Here is a 25,256-nt window from a genome sequence, read left to right as displayed (position 1 = left end):
CTCTCCTTGATCAGCTTCCATCCATTATTTCTTGTCTGGCCTTCGGGTGCCTTGGAAAATAGCTTGACCCCCTTCTCTCTGTGGCAGCCCCTCAAATATTGAAACATTGCTATCATGTCATTTTCAAGAATTTTCAAAATTTTCAATATCAACAATTGCCCACCTGATGCTCTGAAGCAGAATGTGAGGACAAGTATCAGCCCCCTACTTGTACTGCTCATTAAATGGTACTGAGAGGCAGGAGAGTTATCATCCTGGAGGTAGCATATTCCATTATAATCTAATTATTCATGTATTTACCTAATTCCCTAGCAGGACCAATGGGAATGAAAATACAAAATAGTTCTCAATTTATGATTGTAATGGATTAACATGAATACGAATTTTAAATGGGTGTATGTTAGTTTTAATTTGTGGGCCAAATTTTGTATATTTGATTTTAATGGTTTTTAGATTTTGTAAATTATGTGTGTTTTAATATGGCTGTACACCGCCCTGAGTCCTTCGGGAGAAGGGCGGTATAAAAATCTAATAAAAGCAAAGTAAAGTAATGGTAGTAAAGCAGATCACCTACGTGACTGACTCAGTTTTATGATTGTTTTAAAACAGTCAATAAATAAATGGTGCAATCATTAATCGTTAATCAAACCTTTTGTTCACTGTGGGGTGGGTTTTGGGGTTTTTTTTTTGCCAAAACCTGGAAATAAACACTGGTTTTCAGCAAAAAAGCTGTAGATCGCAATCAGGTGATGGTGAGATTCTGCAAACAACTGTAAATGAGGGCAAATGTACCCAAAATACAGTCACAGGACCATAGAGTGGGGGAAGACAGACTTGCCATCGGAAGGTTGGAACCAGGTCATAAATACCATTTTTTTGGGGTGGGGGGGTGGGGTTCATCATAACTTTGAATGCTTACTAAGAGACTGGTCGTAAGTCAAGGACTCCATGTATATTAGTGGGTGTTCCTTGTTCTACAAACATTCTCCTACTATGATAGTTACAAAAGTTCTTTAAGTGTTATCCTGTGCTGGTGCAGTGCTTAAAATACAGAATTGCAGGCTGACTCCATTCACAGCCAGGAGTTCGATCCTGACTGGCTCAAAGTTGACTCAGCCTTCCATCCTTCCGAGGTCAATAAAATGAGGATCCAGATTGTTGGGGGCAATAGGCTGACTCTGTAAACTGCTTAGAGAGGACTGTAAAGCACTATGAAGTGGTATGTAGGTCTATGTGCTATTGCTATCATCTCCCTCCTCTCATCCATACATACTATACATAGACTGCCTGCACACATACACACACACAGTGTTACCTGGTTCTCAAGCTTGTGTGCAAGAAACAGGATTGCTCCATCAAATACTTTGGCTTTTCCAAGAAATTCAGCATGGTTATACAGCAGGGCAATCCGTAAACGTCTCGATTCCAGCTCTGGGTTAAATGTTACGTGGTACTGGTATAGTTGCCATTCCCTGGGCAAGCCTAAACTAAACAGGTTGGTAAGCACTTTCACAGGAATGCCACTGGATCCTGAAATGGACAAGATTATTTGGTTGGCTAGCAAAACAAAAAATACAAACTTCCGAGTTCCTTTAGTAGGTAGACATTTTCTATTTTGCATATTTGCCCAAGTCCCCAAACTCTAGTTCCCCAATTCAGACAAAATGGCAAACTACTGAGTAAGTAATATAGGTAGTCCTCGATTTACGACCTAGATTGAGCCCAACATTTCTGTTGCTAAATTGAAACATTTGTGAAGTGAATTTTGCCGCGTTTTACGACCTTCCATGCAGTTTGTTAAGTGAATCACTGCAGTTGTTAAATTAGTAACCTGGTTGTTAAGTAAATCTGGCTTCCCCACTGACTCTGCTTGTCAGAAGGCCGCCAAAGGGGATCATATGACCCAGGGACACTGCAACCATCAGAAATATAAGTCAGTTGCCAAGCATCTGAATTTCGATTACGTGACCATGGGGATGCTGCAACGGTCATAAGTGTGAAAAACAGTCATAAGTCACTTTTTTCAGTGCCGTTGTAACCTCAAACGGTCACTAAGCGAACTGCTGCAAGTCAAGGACTATCTGTACTAAACTTCCTATTTTCTTGGTCTACTTATGCAATCACAAGCAAAAGTGGGCACTTATTTCTGCTTGTTGAAACAAACTATGATTTTGGGTGCATCAGAACCTGATCTTTTGCCTTCCAAAGTTTATAGTGCTAATTTTGTGTGCCTGTTTGTTTGGAGAAAGTGTGTTCATATGCTCTAATATTGAATGTGCAAATTCCCCCAGGTAACTGATTAACTTTTTGACTATTCGCAGTCAAATGTGTCTTCTTCCATTACAGAACAATGGAAGAGCTACGTTAACCATGGTGGAAAAAAAACAAAAGGGGGGGTCTGGTAGCGCCTTTTCTAACTAACAAATCCTAGTAAAAGGCAGAAGGTTTGATGAGATGCAGCTCTTTTCAACATATGTACGGTAGGAAGATAGCCTTGTTAATTTATGGTGACAAAATATCCCAGGAGCCCTAGTAGCACCTTTTCCAACTAACAAATCTTATGACTCTAACCTGATTTTCCTCATTCATAGAATGGCTAATCCATACACTTTAAAGTGGCAACTTTAAGATGTATAGACTTGAGCTTCCAGAATTCCATAACCAATGGGAATTCTGGGATTTGAAGTCCACACCAGGGGTGGGCTGCTGGAGGTTCGCTGGGGTTCAGGAGAACCTCTAGCTAAGATTCTGTGCAGTTTGGAGAAGCTGCAAATCCCACTCCTGGCTGGCCCCACCCACCCCTCCCCTCCCAGGAGTCCCCATGCAGCCTGTTTTGGATGCAGGTAAGTGCAGGACGCACATGGAAGCTCAGGGAGGATGAAAAACAGACCTACCAGAAGTTCAGGAAGGCCAGAAACAGGCCCGTTTCCAGCCTCCAGAGGGCCTCTGGAGCCTGTGGAGGCTGTTTTCGCCCACCCGGAGGCTCGAGGAAAGCCTCCAGAGCCCAGGGAGGGCAAAAACGCCCTCCCCCTCAGCCGTGGTGCAGGAGGCCGACTAGGCCAGGCCCACCATGGCCACGCCCACCCAGCAACCAGGCAGAGAACCCCTTGGTAAAATTTTTGAAGCCCACCCCGGTCCACACCTCTTAAAGTTATCAAGGTTGAGAAACACTCGGCTAGACTAATATAGGATTTAAAGTAGAAGGGAGAGAGACCCAAAATCGTTATGCAAATACAGGTTACATGCTAGACAGATTACCAGTACCTTATCGGGGAAAAACTATAATGTGTTAAAACCCCATTGTGTTTGTTGAGACCTTCTGAGATTGCCTGAAACGTTGTGATGTATAGTGAGTTTTGCAACCCCTCATTCAACAGTGAAATTAAGACCCAGTTTTTCCCAAATGGTGAAAGTATGGGAAATATTACTGCAACTGTAATGTGGTGTCAATGGGAAATACAGGTTAGTCCTCGACTTACAACTACAATTGAGCCCAAAATTGATGGTGCTAAATGAGACATGTGTTAAGTGAATTTTGCCCCATTTTACTACGATGTTTCTTGCCACAATTGTTAGGTTAGTAACGTGGTTGTTAAGTGAATCTGGCTTCCCCATTGACTTTGCTTATCAGAAGGTTGCAAAATGGGATCGCATTACCCTGGGACGCTGCAACCGTCATAAATATGAGCCAGCTGCCAAGCAACTGACCGTGGGGATGCTGCAACGGTCATAAGTGAGAAAAACAGTCCTTTTTTCAGTGCTGTTGTAACTTTGAATGGTCACAAAACAGACTGTTGTAAATCGAGGGCTATCTGTATTATTGTAACTGCTCAAAGAACCCTAGCATAGCATAGCGCTAGGAGCAGAAGAAAAAAAGAGAATTGTTCCCGAAGAAAACAGAACAATAAATTATACCTCTTTTAGAATCTTTTACATGTAACATTGCTTCTCTGGTATTCACTTCCAGGTCCCGAAATTTACACTGGATCCTCCCCCCTCTCTCCATCACCGTATAACCAGAAGGACCAACAGAAAAGCCATCTTGAGATGGAAACAAAAATAAAGCATTGGCATTCTCAAAAAAAAAAAAAAAATGAAAAGAAATGACAAAACTCAGTTGTAAATCAATACTTTCAAAATTGGTGCACTGGTTAATTGATCACGAAAGTCTATTACAATTAATTTAATTTGGATGCTGAACCGTGTACAGGTAGTCCTTGACTTACAACCATTTGTTTAGTGTCCATTTGAAGTTACAACGGCAATGAAAAATGACCATTTTTTCACATTTAGGATTACTGCAGCATCGCCATGATCTCGTGATCAAAATTTGGATGCTTGGTAACTGGCATGGACTTATGACAGTTGTAGTATCCAGGGATTATGCAATCACCATTTGCAACATTCCCAGGTGGCTTCCAACAAGCAAAGTCAATATAGAATAAAAGAGAATAGAATAAACAGAGTTGGCAGAGCCTAGGCAGGAAACCCTACACCACTTCAGAAAAATGGTTTTCCAATATCTTCTTAAAAACTTCCAGTGTTGGAGCATTCACAACTTCTGGAGGCAAGTTGTTCCAGTGATTAATTGTTCTGTCAGGAAATTTCTCCTTAGTTCTAAGTTGCTTCTCTCCTTGATTAGTTTCCACCCATTGTTTCTTGTCCTGCCCTCAGGTGCTTTGGAGAATAGTTTGACTCCCTCTTCTTTGTGGCAGCCCCTGAGATATTGGAACACTGCTATCATGTCACCTCTAGTCCTTCTTTTCATTAAACTAGACATACCCAGTTTCTGCAACTTTTCTTCATATGTTTTAGCCTCCAGTCCCCTAATCATCTTTGTTGCTCTTCTCTGCACTCTTTCTAGTCTCAACAACTATTTTACATCGTGGCGATCAAAACTGAATGCAGTATTCCAAGTGTGGCCTTATCAAGGCATTATAAAGTGGTATTAACACTTCACATGATCTTGATTCTATCCCTCTGTTTATGCAGCTAGATTCCCTTAACAACTCCGTGATTCAGTTAATAACCGCAATGATTCACTTAGTAAACACAGCAGAAAAGGCTGTACATTTGGGCATGACTCACTTAACAAATGCCTTATGTAACAGTGGAAACTGAGTACTGTAGAAAATTAGCACTCACCCCACTCTGAGAAGAATATTTTGGGAAATATTAAAAAAAGCAGAATATTATATTTCCCTAAAGGAGAAACATGCTCTTGGAAAGCAGCCCCCACTTTTCTTAATAGCCCCAGCAGGACTGGGCCAGCCTATCTACAAGACAAAAGACCTTCAGCTCCAGGGTGATGAGATTAATACATGACTGCTCAGGACATAATAGGATTAGCCCTCTATCATCTAGCAGCAGAGTTCACCGCATAGCACAAGCTCCTTCATTGCATCCTCTCCATTGCACCACACCCTGCAGGCTTCAACCAAACATGACCCCACATGGCCCCACGGGAGTCTGACAGCAGCCAATAGAATACATATTCTTGCACAGGAACAGGAAGCTCAAGTTCAAAGCCCAAGAGAGGGTATAAATACCTCTCTCTTTCAACTCTATGTGATCAGCTGCCCAGGACCTCAAATTTATGTGGTCCTGTTCACCAATGAACCATCTTTCCAATCAGCCTCCATGTTTCCAGTGTCTTTCTCCCCACTTGGAACTGAACAAGATGGATATTTCTTCCAACAGTACCAATTGTAAGGTACACAGTCAAGGACTACCTGTATTTTTAATATTTCCATATAATTTAGAGATTAGAGATTTAGAGATAAGAATAGCTATTGCAATTAACTTGCTTACATTTCAATGGCTCTTCTCCAGTTCTTACATGGCTGCTACTGGCCTCTGGCACACTGTAAGAAGCAGTGTCTCCCGAACCACCCTTTAAGGTAGAAATGATAAACAGTGACAAATTAAAAACTGTGAACAGATTATGCTTTTCTCCAATGAATTGATTTCTGGATTTTTTTAAAAAAATTGCTATTAAGTAACACTCCACTGTTCTAAGATTTTGAGAATGGGAAGCTACAAAACACCACTAGTCTGACTCTAGCTACTTCCTGTTTTGTTGCTCTCAAACTTCTCCATTTTTACTAAACCATAAAAATCAGGTAAAATAAGATAAACCATTATGGAAAGATTAAGAAACAGATCAGCATCACTGGGTCTAACCGCACAACTAGTTCCATCCTTTTCAGATATCTCAAATATAAATGAACACTATCACAAATATAAACTATATTTCTAGGACAAACATTTTATCGATGTATAAATCATTCCAAATAAATTAGATTAAGTAACATTCCCTGAAAACTCTATATATTGTTTTCAATAGTTTTTTCTTATAGTTTTCTATCACTTGTTATTTGAAGAAAATCAGTCACTTGACACCCTTCATTTTAATTTTCTTTCTGAGTTCACTAACATTATAGCATCAATTACTAATTATAGCATCAATTACTAATCCCTCTTTTGTAAAAATTCTTTCCTGACTTTAATTCTGCTTGTGGGATTAAATAAATTTCTTTGGAGATTGTATGAATGATTCATTAGCAACGCTTCAAATGTGATGCTTTTTTAGTACATTGTTTTCCTAGGACAAAATATATTCAGTATTCAAAACAATAATTGCTTGGGCAAAAAATTATGGATATTCAACTGAGCTTGATAGATGGCAACAGTTATGGGAAAGGAACTATAAACTAATGATGTCTACTGCATATAAAGAGAATCAATATAAAATGTTTTATAGATGGCATATGCGTCCGGAAAAATTGGCAAAAATGTTTAAAGACAAATCGGCTAAATGTTGGAAATGCCATCAAATACCAGGATCTTATTATCATATGTGGTGGACATGCCCAGAAGCTAGAGATTATTGGAGCATAATTAAGACATGGTTAGAAGAAATGATCCAACAACATATTGATTTAAAACCTGAGTTGTTCTTATTGGGTATACTACCAGAGAAAATTAGCAAAGCAAATATATACTTGATTATACATATAATAACGGCAGCGAGGATAGTATTTGCACAAAGATGGAAAGCAGAGAAAATCCCTTTGGAAGGGGAAGTAATTAAAAAAATGTTAGATTGTGTAGAAATTAACAGATTAACTTTGATGATTAAAGAGAGAGAGGAAATGGACTATTAGAAAATATGGGGGAAATTTTATGAATGGTTAAAAAAGAGATATAGATAAAGATTGTGATAATTAAATAAGGAGAATGTTATATTAAATGTATTGTAATTTGGGGAAAATATCACAACAGAAAAATAGAAACTATCAAGGAGAAATGAAGATAGGAGTAATAAAAAGAAGAAGAAGTCACGGAAGAAACACCGAGGTGACACAGGGAAGGATTGATGTATTATGTTTGTTTGTTTTAAAAAATAAAAAAAAACTTTTATAAAATAAATAAATAAATAAATAATATATTCAGTATTCAGTCAGTGCAAGCAGCTAATTAAAAATACAGCCATTTATAGGCTGGAAAAGAAAATCAGTACAAATATAGATGAAAGAAAATAGGGTAGAAAAAATAAAACCGGAAATAAATAAATAAAGAGGAGATGCAAGATTATTTCTAATCTAAAACATCTGAATTGACAATGTATTACTTATATATTAACTTATAAAGCAATATATATTCTGATGATGATCAAAACATATATGTAAAGTATGGTGTGGGTAGGTTGGTGGTGGGAACTCGTTTGTCTTTGTAATGTCTTTGTATTTTTTGTATTGTCTTTATATCTCTGTTTAAAACTCAATAAAAAAAATTTAAAAAAAAAATACAGCCATTTATAAACAGACCACAAATATGTCTTAAACAAACTATTTTTTACAATTGTTTACTATGAATCATTAAATGTAGAGCTAAATAAAGGATGTGGCACATAGAAAAGGTTGGAAAACACAGTGGCCTAATGATACAGTTGCCCCATGAGAGAAGATCAACATTTTGTAAACAAGCACAGGCATAAAAACATACTGGTTTTGCGAAATCACTTTGTCCATATGTTTCTCTTCCAGGAAAGCATTGTCCTCTGGCTTTCACACGAGCCCGTCCACTCATTATTCCAGTTTTCACTCACTGAAATAAAAAAAAAAAAATTAGCATCTGAAGGCAGAACAAGGAGCAATGAATGGAAACTAATCAAGAAGAGAACCAATCTAGAAATAAGGAGAAATTTCCTGACAGAACAATTAATCAGTGGAACAGCTTGCCCTTAGAAGTTGTGGGTGGTTTTTAAGAAGAGATTGGACAACCATTTATCCAAATACCGTATTATATATTCTCCTGCTTCTGCAGGAGGTTGGACTAGAAGACCTCCAAGGTCCCTTTCAACTCTGTTATTCTGGTAACTCTAATTCCAGGAGGATAAATTTGGTGAATGGAAGAGAGGCACAAGAGAGCAGAAGTAGCAAAAACTTCAAGAGCTGACTTTTCCATATGAAACTCTCCATTCATATGTAGGATGATTCTGAAGAGAATAAAGGCTTAATTTGAGTTGTACCTTTCTCATTCTATCTTCTACATCAAGAGGGCCTTATTATACTAAACATTATAAAAAGCAGGCTTAAAAAAAAAGTCAGCAGCTGCAACCTGGTGAAAAGTTGGCTATGTGTGTCCACCTATGTTTTACAGCAATCATATTGATTTGCTGCCTTTTTATCTTGCTCTTCAGCCATCAGTAGGAACCTGATTTTTTTTAAAAAAGATATTTCAACTGTGCTGAAAAACTGATCCTGTTTCTCAACATTCTTTGTTGAAGCTTTATGCTGAGGACCAGCGACTTAAGAAATTGGACCAGAAGCAGGGTCCACCTATAAGCAACTTTGGCCGTTAGCCCAACCCACCTCATAGAGGTTGCGGTGACGGAGAAAAATAGAGGAGAAAGAAGCACTGTGCGTAACACCTTGAGCACCTGTACAAAGGTGGAAATTATTGGGTGAAAACTGTAAAATGATAATTGGCCAAGATGAAAAGAGTATTGAGGACAGACATGTATAACAGGTGTCTCGCTGCTCATCTATTTCACCTCACATAGCACCATGTAGCATGTTACTGAATTATTTATTATTATTGCTGGAATTACGCTCCATGTGTTTTTGGGCAGCTAAAGATACGTACATAGGAATCTCCCTTTACTTTATTCCCACAATAAAATCTCTTGTAAAATAATCTGGCTGCCCATAGGTTACCTAGAGCTTTCATGCTGAGAATTGAACCTAGGTTTGAGAAATACTGCCTTAACCACTACCTCATACTAGTTCCTGCAGGAACTACTTCTTGATTTCAACCACCAGATTCAGTTTGTTTGTTTTATTGCTAGCACCAAAACAGTGCAATCTGAATTGCTGCAAATCTTCTGTACAATTACTGGCTGACTACCATACAGTATATTATTGTTGCGTGAATACAGGTAGCCCTCAACTTACAACCGCAAGTGAGCCCCCAAATTTTTGTTGCTAAGTGAGACATTTGTTAAATTAATTTTGTCACACTACACACGACCTTTCTCACCATGTTTGTTAAATGAACCTGGCTTTTGTCAATGACTTTGCTTGTCAGAAGGTTGTGAAAGGTGATCCACATGACTCCAGTCCAACCATCATAAATAAGAGTCAGTTGCCAAAGGTCTGAATTTTGATCACATGACCATAGGGATGATGCAGTGGTCATGTGTGTGGAAAATGGTCATGTCACTTTTTTCAGTGCCATTGTTAACTTTGGTCACTAAATGAACTGTATGAGGACTACTTGTATAGCCCTTTAATTCCAATCATTCTTCCCCTCAATAATATTTCACAAAATATAGTGTGATACATTAAGTATTCTCTAAACCAGCAGCTCCTGCCAAAGTAGCAAAACTTAATAAGGACTTCAGAAACATCTCAAGGGCCACAGATCCTTGTCCTTGTTTAAACTTGAGAGCTGCTTCATATAAAAACCAGTTAAACCTACTTGAAACGCAATGTTCTCCATTATTTAATCTGGATTAGAAATGCAAGAACAGCCAGTATAAAGGTCAGTATCAGGTCTTCTGGCGAGCCTTGGATTTGAATCTTTACTCACCCTACCTTAGTCATTTTCACCCCAAGCTTTTTTACAGGATCCTGAAAATAAAATGGTGTGTGTGGGTGAAGGTCATGCTATTCCTTCACCCAGAAGATCCTGGGACAATGGACAATGTAATATAAATTTACATGATAAATTTGGTTTTTATTGGTGAATTTGGATGATTGGGACAAAATGTATAATACCCTGAAAACAGCATGAATAGAAAGAGAGCAGGTTTTATAACAGATAACAGAATAACAGAGTGGGAAGGGGACCTTTTAGGTCATCTATTCCAACCCACCCTACACCATTTCTGATAGAATGGCAGTCAGGTTTCTTTTTGAAAGCCTCCAGCGCTGTAGCTCCCACAACTTCAGCAGACCAAGGTTGATTGTTCTCAGGTTCAGAAAATTTCTCCTTTATTTCTAGGTTGAATCTCTCCTTTGATCGGCTTCCATCCATAATTATTCCTTGTCTGGTCTTCGGGTGCTTTGGAAAAAATAGATTTGACCCCCACCCCCTTCCTCTCTGTGATAGCCCCTCAAGTCTTGGAATGCTTGCTGTCACATGCTAGATGGCTCAGTGGCTAAGATGCTGAGCTTTTCGAGCAGAAAGGTCGGCAGTTCGGCGAGTTCAAATCCCTAGGTCTCCTGCGTGAGCAGGGGGGTTGGACTAGATGACCTCCAAGGTCCCTTCTAAGTCTTGTTACCGTTATAACGTTTTGGAAGGAAGGAAGGGGGCAGAATCAGTCTCTGAAAAAGGTATTCCCCCCCACCCCTTCTGCGATGGGGGCTCAGAGACGTGACCCTCACCCCCACCCCCACCCCATACACACACTTACCGTTAACCTCACGAGCAACGACCTAACCAGGTGAGGTCAAGAACTAACTAAATTATGCTTTATATGCGGGAAACCTGAAAGGAAGGCCACTAAAGAGGGACCCCCGGGATCAAACGTCACACTGGGCCTTCCAGCTACCGCCACCCACCTGCGACCACCCACCCCCACCCTCAGATTGCGGACTCGCGCAGACACGTGTCTCGAGGCACCCTGCCTCGAGGGAGCCACGCCCACCCGAGGAGGTCACGCCTTCCTCCCTCCTGCGCTTTTCTCCTTTCCACGGAATGGAGAGTTCGTCCCGAAGAGGGTTTCCTTCCTCTTCGCCTGAAAGGCGCATGCGCGGGAAGCCTTCCTCCTGCGGAGGTTTTGACTTTCCGTTAAGTGCCTGAAAAGGAGAATAGGGTGACGGATGCGTCGGGTGGGGTCTCCAACCTTGGCAACTTTACGACTGGTGGACTCCAACGCCCAGAATTCCTCAGCCAGCCTGCGCTGGCTGAGGAATTCTGGGCGTTGAAGTCCACCAGTCTAAAGTAGCTGGCTGAGGAATTCTGGGCGTTGAAGTCCACCAGTCTAAAGTAGCTGGCTGAGGAATTCTGGGCGTTGAAGTCCACCAGTCTAAAGTAGCTGGCTGAGGAATTCTGGGCGTTGAAGTCCACCAGTCTAAAGTAGCTGGCTGAGGAATTCTGGGCGTTGAAGTCCACCAGTCTAAAGTTGCCAACGTTGGAGACCCCTGGGTTAGGGGTATTAATACAAATAGTTGCTGTTTACATGGTTTGCCAATTTATGCTCTGTTGAAAAAAAAAAAAAACACTTGATAAAGTTCGCATAACATGCTATAAACCTTATCTAGTTGATTAGCCTGAGTAATAGACATTATTCAGTAGAAGATTATTTAATATCTAAATATGCAATATCTAAGATAGACTGCCACAAAGAAGAAGGGGTCAACCTAGTCTCCAAACCACCTGAGGGCAGGACAAGAAGCAATGGATAGAAACTAATCAAGGAGAGAAGCAAGCTAGATCTAAGGAGGGATTTCCTGGCAATTTGAAACAATTAATCAGTGGAATGACTTGCCTCCAGAAGTTGTGGGTGCTAAAGCTGGAGATTTTTAAGAAGAGATTGGACAACCATTTGTCTGAAATGTATAGAGTTTCCTGCTTGAACAGGGTTGGACTAGAAGACCTCCAAAGTCTCTTCCAACTCTTGTTTTTTGTTTTTTTGAAGACAAAAAAATTGTATTGACTTGGTCAATATATTTTTTACACAATGCTGGCAATAATAATACATAATTATTATTGCCAATGCTGGCAATAATAATACACAATAATACATGTATACCTAATCTAATAATAGATTAGGTATACATAATCCTAGTTTTCCAACTTCTGACCTTAACCTGCGCGTTGTACTTACAAGCTTCAATAACATTTCTTCATGCAGTATGCTTGTTATCCCCTATTGAATCACTGATATTTTAATATTTCAGAAATTCCTTAATATTCCACCATAAATCCAATATCCCAATTGTTTAAAAACACCAATCATTAACCAAATTTAATCAATCCTGGGATTAAATCTCCAATCCCCTAAAATTATAAATTTCAATTTATTTTTACACATTATTAATAATAATAATACAGTTAGGTTACAGTTAGACCTTCCAACTCTATTATTCTGTTTTAAAAAAAGCTTTAATCTTTAAGGAGGTCTGGCCCTCAAATCTGGTCCACCAGCACAGAAAAAAAGATGTAGAAAAGTCTTAATATTTAGATGCTTTTAATAGCCTAGAGTTTTGCACTCAAATGGGATACCTCTACACCCGATCCTGATAACCACTTGAATGAATCCATGTCATTTTCTTTACAGAAAAAGTTTTCTATTGACTTTCTCTGGGACATTTTTTTTCTATCTTGCAGTCTATCGTACAGCTCTGAAATTCCCAATGATCTCTATTGCAACACAAGTTGGTTGCCAAGTTTTTGACAAGGAACTGGAGAACGTATTGCTTTAGACCAAGTTATTTGAAGTTATTTGAAGTTTGAAGATGTCCAGAATTTTTTCAAAATAGATATTGGGATCTGAATAAGGGTCTGAACATAGTACATATAAAAAGCTAGTAACTTCAGGGTACATGAACAAAATATTCAGACTGCACTTTATTTCTGACACAGCCCTAGAAGGCAGTTAGCACATACTGAAGAAGTTGGATTGAACCCTTCTGCTGAATTTGAAGAAACATGGTTCTAAACAGGATGAAGGCTTATCTAATTCAGTTGTACCCATTGTGGTGCCTTCTAGATGAGTTGAATCAACCTTTCATCAGATTGAGGAAGACTAAGGAGTTTCTATATAAATGCACACCTATCATGCTATTTCTTTTGAGGGGGAAAAATTATGCAAACTGCAAAAAGAGCAAAAGTGGCTAACGAAAGATACTAAAGTCATGAAATAAGGAAATAAAATACAGCTATATCTAATTTACACAACCTTCATTAATTATATCTCAATATACTTTTCTGCCTTGGAAATGGTCCTGGAATCTTATGGTGTTCCCATAGTTGGATAGAACATCTGAAAAGATAATCAAAAATACCCAAGGAAAATTCCAAAGTCCTTCTTTGACTTTGCAGAAAATTTAACATTAGGTAATATCTGGAAACAAACAAAAAGGTTAATTCTAAAGAATATATTTATTTTTCAGAAAGACATCAATCATTCTTAAGAACAGACATGGTATGAATTTCAAGAAATTTAATTACTCTGGACTCAAAGACACAGATTTTACCAAAGACTTTCTCCAACCACAATCTAGTTGAGATGACTTTTAAAAACCAATCAGCAAAGTTTAGATGGACACTTGATGAAACTTTATTAGAGAAGGATTGGATAGCAAAAGATTACAAAGAGAAGTTAACAGAATTTTTTGACAACAGCCTAAACAATAGACAAAAGAACAGTATAAGACACAAGCAAAGCTGTAATTAAGAGTTTTTTATTTATACCATACTAATCAATTGAAACTGAAAAAAATCTATGAGATCTTATAGGAAATTGAAAGGAAAAAGAATTAAGGAAATAGCCTTCAAAAATAAATATTCTAAACCAAATTAAATTTCTTCAATAGCAATGATATATATGTGTATGGTAGAGAATTAGAGAATAAATTGAATTTCCTTAAACAAATGAGCATGCAAATAAACCAGGAAGGGATGGCTCATAAGTTAAAGAAGGAAAGAAATAATATGATTTTGAGACTCCAGGAAGTGATATAGTTGTAATATAATTTTGCAATACAAGGAAACTTTCATCATTACTCTTCCAATTTCTATAAAGGATCTGACTTTTCTTTGGCAAAAAATAGGTTATCTCCAAAAGCAGAACCTACCACATCTTACAGATAAACAGAAAGAACATATGAATGGATCAATCACATGATGGAAATCTCATAAGTTATAAAAAAAAATCAAATTAGTGAAAACACCTTGTACATATGGTTTTCTGGGGATTTATTAGATTCCAGATGTCCAGAACAATCTGGAACTGAACACACTCAAAACCATAGAAATGGTGGTAGACTTTAGGAGAAACCCTTCCATACTTCCACCTCTCACAATACTAGACAACACAGTATCAACAGTAGAGACCTTCAAATTTCTAGGTTCTACCCAGGGGTAGGTTCTAAATTTTTTTACTACTGGTTCTGTGGGCATGACTTATTTTGTGGGCGTGGTTTGATGGTCATGTGATAATTCTTTAGGATTTAGCAGAGGTACTGGTCTACCAGGCTTTTAACTGCTTTGCAGAGCTGTACCGGTCTACTCATTTGTTTTTGGAGGCACCGGTCTACTCATTTGTTTTTGGAGACACTGGACTACCCATTTATTTTTGCAGGCACCGGTCTACTCATTTGTTTTTGGAGGCACCGGTCTACCACCACACTGCCTTTTAACACTGATCAGCTGTAGGGCGGCCCTTTGAAGCCCCGCGGCAAGAGTTTAAACAGTTTTTTTCCTTCTAGCTGATCAGCTGTGACTCAGGAGGCAGCAATAGATTGGGGGTGGGGCCAAATAAAAGGTAATAATAACACGGGGGGGCGGGAGGGCAGAACCAGTTCAGTGATGTCATATCGTCACCGCTACCAGCTCGGCGAAACCGAGCAGAACCCACGACTGGTTCTACCATATCTCAAGATCTAAAATGGACAGCTAACATCAAAAATGTCATCAAAAAAGCACAACAACAACCAAAAAAAAAGCACCAATTCAGAAAGCTCAAACTGCCCAAGGAGCTGCTGATCCAGTTCTACAAAGGAATTATTGAGTCTGTCATCTGCACCTCTATAACTGTCTGGTTTGGTTCTGCAACTCAATAAGAGAGACACAGACTTCAGAGGATAATTAGAACTGCAGAAAAAACAATTGCTACCAACCTGCCTTCCATTGAGGACCATTGATTGCACGAATCAAAAAGAAGGCTGTGAAAATATTTACAGACCCTTCACATCCTGGACATAAACTGTTTCAACTCCTACCCACAAAATGATGCTATAGAACACTGCACACCAGAACAAATAGACACAAGAACAGTTTTTTCTTGAATGCCATCACTCTGCTAAACAAATAATTCCCTCAACACTATCAAACTATTTACTAAGTCTGCACTACTATTAATCTTCTCATTTTTTCATTGTTCCATCACCCATGTTAGAATGTGGTTTGAGCCTAACAAGTTGTCCAGGCAATATAAGTGTATAACTTTAATATGAAAATGTATTATGTGACTTTAAAGTTTTCCTCCTGATTCATTGTAATGCTGAGTCATGCTGTAATTAGTTGTGAACGTATTTAAGAAAGGTACTGTAACTTATTCAGTTGATGATAAGCTACCATTGTGTGTGGAGTTGCAACCATTGTGCTATCATTGTTTGATGGATTTGCTACCATCGTGGTTTGTGAACCAGAGTGAGTTTGTTATTCTAACCAACTATTGTTTGTGTGGTAAGAAGATATCTATAACTTCGGACTGATTTAAATGGCAAAGACTTGGCATTTGTTTAAAGACTATGAGATTGTTTTTCCACTATAAAGTAAACTTTTGATAAACCAGTTTGCACATTTCTTATTCATTGCTCTCAGCAACGTTTCTCTGTGCTCTACACTCTGCTGATTGGTAACACAACAACAATATCCTTAACAACCCATCTCCTCCCTCTTATGATTATATGACTAACTTTGTTGCTGGTATCCTTATGATTTATATTGATATTGTTTCCTGATTGCTTATTGTAACCTATGACTATCATTAAGTGTTGTACCTTATGATTCTTGATGAACGTATATTTTATTTTATGTACACTGAGAGCATATGCACCAAGACAAATTCCTTGTGTATCCAATCACACTAAATCTATTCTATTCTATTATAAATGTTTTGAAAAAGAATCGTCACATACCTCCAGAATACAATGTCTTCTATTTTACAAGGTAACGGGATAATAGAATCATGGAAATAGGCCAATATCTAATATCTAAAGAGGTGCAAGACTGAACCTTAATTAAAAACTATAGACCAATATCATTATTAAACAGTGACTATAAAATATGTATCTATGTTGGTTAAGAGACTCAAGACAATTCTTCAAGAACTCATCCATCCAGATCAAAGTGGGTTTTTACTCAAAAGATAATTATTTATAGGACAGTATGAGGACAGTTCTGAATGTCTTAGCACATCTACAGCAGCAATGTGGAATGATGGCCCTTTTATGACTGGAGAACTTCAACTCCCAAAATTCCATGCTGGCTCAGGTATTTTCAGAGTTGAAATCCACAAGTCATAAAGGGGCAATAGTTCCCCACCTCTGATTTACAGCAACACAAAGAAAATCAAGCTGCATTTTTTTAGATGCAGGAAAAGCTTTCGATAATCTCGACTAGCCATATTTGTTTATAACGTATTGGAAGTTATACATTTTGGAGAGATCTTGTAAAGTGGGTTAAATCAATATATACACTACAAAATGCAAAAGGGAATAAGACTAGGGCGCCCACTACCCACTTTTATTCATATTAGCTCTAAAAATTCTAAATGGGGATATAAAGAAAGAGGAACAGATAAAAGGATTCTTTTAAAAAGGTGGGATATAAATTAAGAGCATTTGCCAATGATCTGGTATTGATACTGAAGGACCCATTGAAAGGGATAGAATTTCTAATGAAGAAAACTAAAAGAATTTGGCACCAGGATTTAAGATTAACAAACAAAAGACAACAATTTTAACTAAAAACATGGGCAAAATGACCAATCAGAATTGATGAATAAAACAGGCCTTAAGGTTGTGAAAAAGATAAAACATTTATGTTGAATTTTGCATGCTTTACCAAGTCATTTCAAGATTGTATCAGCTACAATTATCTTTGATGGAGAGAATATCTGTAATGAAAATGAAAGTATTGCTAAGAATGTTGTTTCAAACAATACTTCAGATTTACCCCTCAAACAAAGGGAGAACGAGATACCGAGTTGTATCTGGCAAGGGGAAAAAACACCCAAGAGTTAAACATAAGCTCATGTGTGATGCTGAAGAAGGGAGAGGTTTAGGCATGCCGGAACTGAAATTGTATTTTGCACCCTCTTACCTTGTTTGATTAAAAGAATGGATAATGTTAATGGATATAAGAGGTTATTTGATCTAGAAGGCCAGGACTTGAGATTTGGATACCGTGTGTACTTATGGTGCAATAAGTATTGGGCCATATAAGGGTTGGGCCATTTCCCCCTGCCCCTCCTCCCAAAGTGCAGCCTACCCATAAAGGCCAGCTGCCAGAACCAGCAGCGGCTTGTTAAGACAGGCCTCCAGGCGAACCCCAGATTCCTAATGTATATATAGACTTAGCCGAAGCGTTCAGTGAGGAGGAATGTAACCTCCTCCACCCTGATCGGCCCACAAATTGTGTCGTCGAATTAGAACGGGGAGCCAAATTGCCAAAACCCAGGATGTACTCCATGACACCTGCTGAAATGACCGAGTTGAGGAAGTACATTGACACCAACCTAACCAGAGGATTCATTGAGCCTGCGAAATCCAGGGTGGCCGCCCCCGTATTGTTTAAAGAAAAGAAAGATGGTGGGATAAGATTATGTGTTGACTATAAGGGAGTCAATGCCATTTACATACAAAATACCTACCCCCTACCACTAATGAAAGACTTGCTGAACCACTTGTCAAAAGAATTTCACCAAGCTAGGTCTAAAGGAAGCCTACTACAGGGTTCACATAAAGGAGGGAGATGAATGGAAGACAGCTTTTAACTGCCCCCCTGGGCAGCTTCTAATTCCAGGTCATGCCTTTTGGACTCCAAGGGCCCCCCCAGTCTTCATGCAACTGATCAATGAAGTTTTGCATGAGCACCTGTAAAGGGGGTCCTTGTTTACCTTGATGACATTCTTATATTCAGCGAAAATATGGAAGAACATGTCAAATTAGTCAGACAAGTGCTCAAAAAGCTCCTAGTGGCCAAACTTTATACAAAGCTGTTGAAATGTGAGTTCCATAAGGAGTCCTTGGACTACCTGGGATACAGGGTGTCGAATCAAGGAATTGAAATGGACCCGGGGAAGGTCAAGGCAGTGCTGGACTGGCAACCCCCACAAACCCATAAGCAACTTCAAAGCTTCCTGGGGTTTGCAAACTTTTACAGAAAATTCATCCTTTCCTGAATGAATTGGGAGCACAGGGGAACTGCCAGATGATTGGAAAAGAGCTGATGTAGTTCCCATCTTCAAAAAAGGAAAAAAAATAGATCCAGGAACTACAGACCTATCAGCCTGACCTCAATACCAGGGAAGATTCTGGAAAAGATAATCAAACAACGAATCACTGAACACCTAGAAGCAAACCAAGTAATAACCAAAGGCCAACATGGGTTTGTCAAAAACAGATCATGCCAGACTAATCTTATTGCATTCTTTGACAAAGTGACAAAATTAGTGGACCAAAGGAATGCTGTCAATATAATTTACTTGGACTTCAGTAAAACATTTGATAAAGTAGACCATAACCTAGATAAAGTAGAAAAATGTAGGTTAGACAGCATCACCACCAGATGGATTTGTAACTGGCTGACCAACCGCACTCAACGTGTAGTCCTCAATGGAACTGCATCTACATGGAGGGAAGTATGCAGTGGAGTACCCCAAGGCTCTGTTTTAGGCCCAGTGCTCTTCAACATCTTCATCAATGACTTGGACAAGAGGATCGATGGGGAACTCATCAAATTTGCAGATGACACCAAGCTGGCAGGAATAGCCAACACTCCAGAAGATAGGCTCAAGATACAGAAGGATCTTGAACATTGGGCGCTATCTAACAAAATGAAATTCAACAGTGAAAAAAGCAAGATTCTACATTTAAGGAAGAAAAACAAAATGCACAGGTACTGTATATGTGGTACCTTGCTCAATAGTAGTAACTGTGAGAGGGATCTTGGAGTCCTAGTGGACAACCATTTAGATATGAGCCAGCAGTGTGCAGCAGCTGCCAAAAAAGCCAACACAGTTCTGGGCTGCATAAACAGAGGGATAGAATCAAGATAATGTGAAGTGTTAATACCACTTTATAATGCCTTGGTAAGGCCACACTTGGAATATTGCATTCAGTTTTGGTCGCCACGATGTAAAAAAGATGTTGAGATTCTAGAAAGAGTGCAGAGAAGAGCAACAAAGATGATTAGGGGACTGGAGGCTAAAACATATGAAGAACGGTTGCAGGAACTGGGTATGTCTAGTTTAATGAAGAGAAGGACTAGGAGAGATTTGATAGCAGATAGCACAAAGAAGAGGGAGTCAAACTATTCTTCAAAGCACCTGAGGGCAGGACAAGAAGCAATGGGTGGAAACTAATCAAGGAGAGAAGCAATTTAGAACTAAGGAGAAATTTCCTGACAGTTAGAACAATTAATCAGTGGAACAACTTGCCTGCAGAAGTTGTGACTGCCCCAACACTGGAAATTTTTAAGAAGATGTTGGATGACCATTTGTCTGAAGTGGTGTAGGGTTTCCTGCCTGGGCAGGGGGTTGGACTTGAAGACCTCCAAGGTCCCTTCCAACTCTGTTATTCTATTCTGTTCTGTTCTGTTCTGTTCCTTCACTGAGATTGCCCTCCCCTTGATAGAATTGCTAAAAACCGGTCCATCTCCCACCAAGCCAAAACCTAGCCAACCTCTAGCTTGGACAATGGATTCAAAGATCGTTTGAACAATTAAATCGCCTATTCGCAGTGGAGCCGACCCTCCAGCACCCTGACCCAAATAAGCCATTTGTGGTTCAGGCAGATGCGAGTGATGTGGCGGTGGCTGCTGTTCTACTGCAAAGAAACACCCAAAACAACTAAGGCCGTGTGCTTACGTATCAAGAAAGTTAACAGACACTGAGCGCAGATGGGGGGTATGGGAGAAAGAGGCTTTTGAGGTGCGATGGGCTCTCCTATCCTGGAGACACTTCCTAGAAGGAGCCTTTTGAAGTGTGGACTGACCACAAAAACCTCGAGGCACTGAAGACCCCAAGGAAGCTTTCCCCCAAGCAGGTTCGCTGGGCTCAGTATTGCAAACACTTTAACTTTAACCTGAAATACATTCCGGGGAGGGGGGGACCTGTTAGCTGATGCTCTCTCCTGTAAGCCCCAGTTTGACAGCCAACCGGAAGAGATAGTTCATGCCATGATCTCAGAAGCTCAACCAGATGCCCAAGCCTGCACCAGAGCGCAAATGTGCCATAGTTCCAACTTCCCCGAAGAGAAGTTGACAGCAGAGCTAAAAGCGGCGCTCTCAAATGATTCCTGGTTCAAGGAAAATGGATGGACCTAACCTTAAGAGAGGAATTGGCATGGAAGGGGAGTAAGATTTATGTGCCTCACAGCATGTGACTCCTGGTGCTAAAGAGGAGCCATGATTCTCGACTGGGGGGCCACTTTGGATTTTTAAAAACCCTCCATTTGACTAGGAGACAATTCTGGTGGCCAAAGATGAAAGCTGATGTGGAAGACTATGTGAAAAGCTGCGCCACCTACGCCGCCAGGAAGTCCACACCAGGGAAGCCCCCTGGGTTTCTCCAGACTGTGGCCGAACCCACCAAGCCCTGGGAGGAGATTGCTATGGACTTCATAGTTGAGCTCCCTGACAGTGAAGGGAACAAGGTGATTTGGACTGTCATCGATTTATTCTCCAAGCAAGCACACTTCACTGCCTGCACTACCATCGGCCAAGAAACTGGCAAAGCTTTTTGTGAAACATATCTACAGACTACATGGGGTTCCAAGGAGAATAATATCAGATCGTAGGGTTCAGTTAACTGCTAAGTTCTGGAAAGAGTTCCTACGGTCCATTGGGTCATCCCAGGGTCTTAGCTCAGCTTTCCACCCATCAACTAATGGATTGGCTGAAAAATTGAACTCAATGGTGGAACAATACATTAGATGTTATGTAAATTATCAGCAAGAAAACTGGGAAGACTTACTATCTTTTGCAGAAGTGGCTTATAATAATGCAGTACACACCAGTACTGGGTTGACTCCTTTTCAGATAACTACGGGCATGGATTTTGTGCCGATGCCTGAGTTGCCTAGAGAGCCGCCCACTTCCATGTCCCTAACAGAATGGATGACCTCAGTGAAAAGGGGTTGGGAGAATACTAAGAAAGCTTTAGCTGAATCAGCGGAAAAATATAAGGCCCAGTCTGACAAACACCGGTCTCTCCAACCACATTTCCAAATAGGAGATTTCTATTTCTATTTCTATTTATTTGATTTGTATACCGCCCTACTCCTGAAGGACTCAGGGCGGTGAACAGCCAAACAATAAAATACATAAATACAAAAAAATTAAAAACCAGATAAAATTGAATTAAACAATTTTGGCCCAGACAAATTAAAACACCTCAATTATTTAAAAACAGATTAAAATTTAAAATTTACATATTAAAAAAGAGGGAAAAGATTAGGCCAAGCCCGCCTGGTGGAATAAAAAGGTCTTCACAGCGCGGCGAAAGGTGCGCAGATCCGGGATCTTCCGTATCTCGGGGGGAGCTTATTCCAGACAGTAGGTGCCCCACAGAGAAGGCTCTCCCCCTAGGGGCCACCAGTCGACATTGTTTGGCTGACGGCACCCGGAGGAGTCCCTCTCTATGAGAGCGTACCGGCTGGTGGGAGGCTATTGGTGATAGTAGGCGGTCCTGTAGGTAACCAGGTACTAAGCCATGAAGCGCTCTAAAGGTGGTAACCAAAACCTTGAAGCGCACCCGGAAGACCACCGGGAGCCAGTGCAGCTCGCGCAGGAGAGGTGTTACATGGGAACGCCATGTCGCTCCCATTACCACCCGCGCGGCCACACTCTGCACCAGTTGGAGCCTCCGGGTGCTCTTCAAGGGGAGCCCCATGTAGAGAGCATTACAATAGTCCAGGCAGGAGGTGACGAGGGCATGACTGACCATGCGTAAGGAGTCCCAATCCAGAAAGGGACGCAACCTGCGAATCAGGCGAACCTGATGAAAAATCCTCCCGGTCATGGCCGTCAAATGCTCTTCTAAAGACAGCCGTGAATCCAGGAGGACGCCCAAGTTGTGAACCCTCTCCGTGGGGGCCAATGATTCGCCCCCAATAGTCAGTGATGGCGCCAACTGATTATATTGGGACGTCGGAAACCACAGCCACTCGGTCTTGGATGGGTTGAGCCTGAGCCTGTTCCTCCCCATCCAGATCTGTACGGCCTCCAGGCATCGGGACATCACTTCAAGGGCATTGTTGGGGTGATCCGGAGTGGAAATGTGCAGCTGGGTATCATCAGCGTACTGGTGGTACTTCACCCCGAAATCACGGATGATCTCGCCCAGCGGCTTCACATAAATGTTGAACAGGAGAGGCGAGAGGACCGACCCTTGTGGCACCCCACATATGAGGGGCCTCGGGGTCGACCTCTGTCCCCCTGTCAACACAGACTGCGACCGGTCAGAGAAAAAGGAGGAGAACCACCGCAGCACAGTGCCTCCCACCCCTAACTCTTCCAACCGGTGCAGCATGATACCATGGTCAATGGTATCAAAAGCCGCTGAGAGGTCTAACAGGACCAGGACAGAGGAGCACCCCCTGTCCCGAGCCCTCCAGAGATCATCTACCAACATGACCAATGCCGTTTCCGTGCTGTACCCAGGCCTGAAGCCTGACTGGAATGGATCCAGATATGTCGTTTCATCCAGGTGCTGGGTAAACTGTTGCGCAACCACACTCTCAACAACCTTCGCCACAAAACGAAGGTTGGAGACCGGACGATACTTGACCAACCAAGTACAAGAGAAAAGGTGTATTTGTCAACCAAGTACCTAAGATTGAGGTTACCTAGCAAGAAGTTTGGACCCAAATTCATAGGTCCCTTCCCTATAGTGAAAGTGATTAACCCAGTGACTGTCCAACTTAGCCTCCCTCGCCTATTAGGGAAAGTACACCCAGTTTTCCACAGTAGTTTATTGAAAACAGCAAGACAATCTAACTTAAGGCCCTTGCCATCTGCTCCCCCCTCCCTTGGTAGTGCAAGGGGAGACTCATTATGAAGTAAAGAAGATCCTTGACTCTCTAGACTCTACAAGGGTCGCTTACAATATTTGGTACACTGGAAAGGCTACCCATTATCTGAAGCTACTTGGGTGAAAAGTTGGGATGTGAATGCTGATACTTTAGTGAAGCAATTTCATGATAAATTTCCTGAGAAACCAAAAGGTCTACCTGGGGGGGGGTAGAGGGGGTTAAGGGGTCCTGTACAAGGTGTTAACCCCTTCTTTTGTGTTTTGTCTGTTTTATTTTTCAGGATGTGGGGGTTTTTTAGGGGGGGGATGCCTATCAGCGTTGGAAGCCATATTAGGCCGAAAACTTCCATGCTGCCACCTTCTCATGTGTGTGGAAAGTAGGAGTGGGGATTTAGTAGAGAGGTTTTCTGCAGACATAATAGCGTTCTTCCTGTCGGTCAAGGTCAGGCCAATCCTGCATCTGGAGAAGGAATGGACGGAGTGATGTCTTGAGATGGGACGGTGGTTGATTGGAGCATGTGATCGACTGAGGAGTGAGGGGATGGTTTGGGGTTTTTTGATTTACTGAGGGAAAACCTGGACCTCTCAGATTCGGGTTTTCCCAGATGTGCCAGTTTACCTATTCTAGTAAAGAGAACTTTGGAAAATGCTTGCTTCCGTGTCTTTACTCGGAGTGGGCGTTTTCTGGAACGCTGACACAAAACCCATTAAAACAAGACCATAATAAATTAAATTAATACAGGTTTCTCCTTTAGAATCAACTTACAACAGTGCATTTAGTGCTTGTTGAAGTTATAACAGCACTGAAAAAAGGGACTTAGGGCCTTTGTTCACACTTATGACTGTTGCGTCATCCCCAGGATCTCATAATCTGTTCTGGTCCTGTTAGACCTCTCAGCGGCTTTTGATACCATCGACCATGGTATCATGCTGCACCGGTTGGAAGAGTTGGGGATGGGGGGCACCGTGTTACAGTGGTTCTCCTCCTTTCTCTCCGACCGGTCGCAGTTCGTGTTGACAGGGGGGCAGAGGTCGACCTCGAGGCCTCTTATATGTGGAGTGCCTCAGGGGTCGGTCCTCTCGCCCCTCCTGTTCAACATTTATGTGAAGCCGCTGGGCGAGATCATCCGTGGCTTTGGGGTGAGATACCATCAGTACGCTGATGATACTCAGCTGTACATCTCCACCCCAGGCCACCCCAATGATGCCCTTGAAGTGATGTCCCAGTGCCTGGAGGCTGTACGGATCTGGATGGGGAGGAGCAGGCTCAGGCTCAACCCTTCCAAGACTGAGTGGCTGTGGTTCCCGGCATCCCGATATAGTCAGTTGACTCCATCACTGACTATTGGGGGCGAGTCTTTGGCCCCCACAGAGAGGGCTCGCAATCTGGGAGTCCTCCTGGATACACAGCTGTCCTTGGAGGAACATCTGACGGCTGTAACCAGGGGGACCTTTTATCAGGTTCGCCTGATCCGCCAGTTGCGGCCCTTTCTTGATCGGGATTCCCTGTGCACAGTCACTCATGCCCTCGTGACCTCTCGCCTTGATTACTGTAACGCTCTCTACATGGGGCTCCCCTTGAAGAGCACCCGGAGGCTCCAACTGGTCCAGAACGCAGCAGCGCGGGTAGTGACGGGAGCAGCATGGCGCTCCCATGTAACACCGCTCCTGCGCGAGCTGCACTGGCTCCCAGTGGTCTTCCGGGTGCGCTTCAAGGTGTTGGTTATCACCTTTAAAGCGCTCCATGGCATAGGGCCTAGCT

At 41.2% G+C, this 25,256-nt stretch overlaps 1 protein-coding gene across 2 annotated transcripts in view; it reads right to left on the bottom strand.

Annotated features, from left to right (window-relative positions):
- PIWIL4 (piwi like RNA-mediated gene silencing 4) overlaps nucleotides 1–11,365 on the bottom strand; it is a 41,473-nt gene extending 30,108 nt beyond the window's left edge. The window contains exons 1-5 of one of the 2 annotated variants that reach the window (XM_087894615.1): nucleotides 11,156–11,365; nucleotides 8,008–8,109; nucleotides 5,812–5,893; nucleotides 3,916–4,041; nucleotides 1,316–1,530 (exon numbers count right to left, since the gene is read on the bottom strand). In XM_087894615.1, the coding sequence (XP_087750741.1) occupies nucleotides 1,316–1,530; nucleotides 3,916–4,041; nucleotides 5,812–5,893; nucleotides 8,008–8,091 (507 nt within the window). In that variant the 5' untranslated portion in view covers nucleotides 8,092–8,109; nucleotides 11,156–11,365. Of the gene's footprint in view, nucleotides 1–1,315; nucleotides 1,531–3,915; nucleotides 4,042–5,811; nucleotides 5,894–8,007; nucleotides 8,110–10,921 lie in introns of both variants that reach the window. The other variant, XM_034408750.3, reaches the window with a different exon arrangement.
- Between the last annotated feature and the right edge of the window lie 13,891 nt (nucleotides 11,366–25,256).

Source organism: Pantherophis guttatus, chromosome 5 (genome assembly GCF_059756535.1).
Source record: "Pantherophis guttatus breed Tessera chromosome 5, ASM5975653v1, whole genome shotgun sequence".
Classification (NCBI taxonomy): domain Eukaryota; kingdom Metazoa; phylum Chordata; class Lepidosauria; order Squamata; family Colubridae; genus Pantherophis; species Pantherophis guttatus.
Note: the sequence above shows the minus strand (reverse complement) of the source record. Positions and strands in the feature narration are given on the sequence as shown.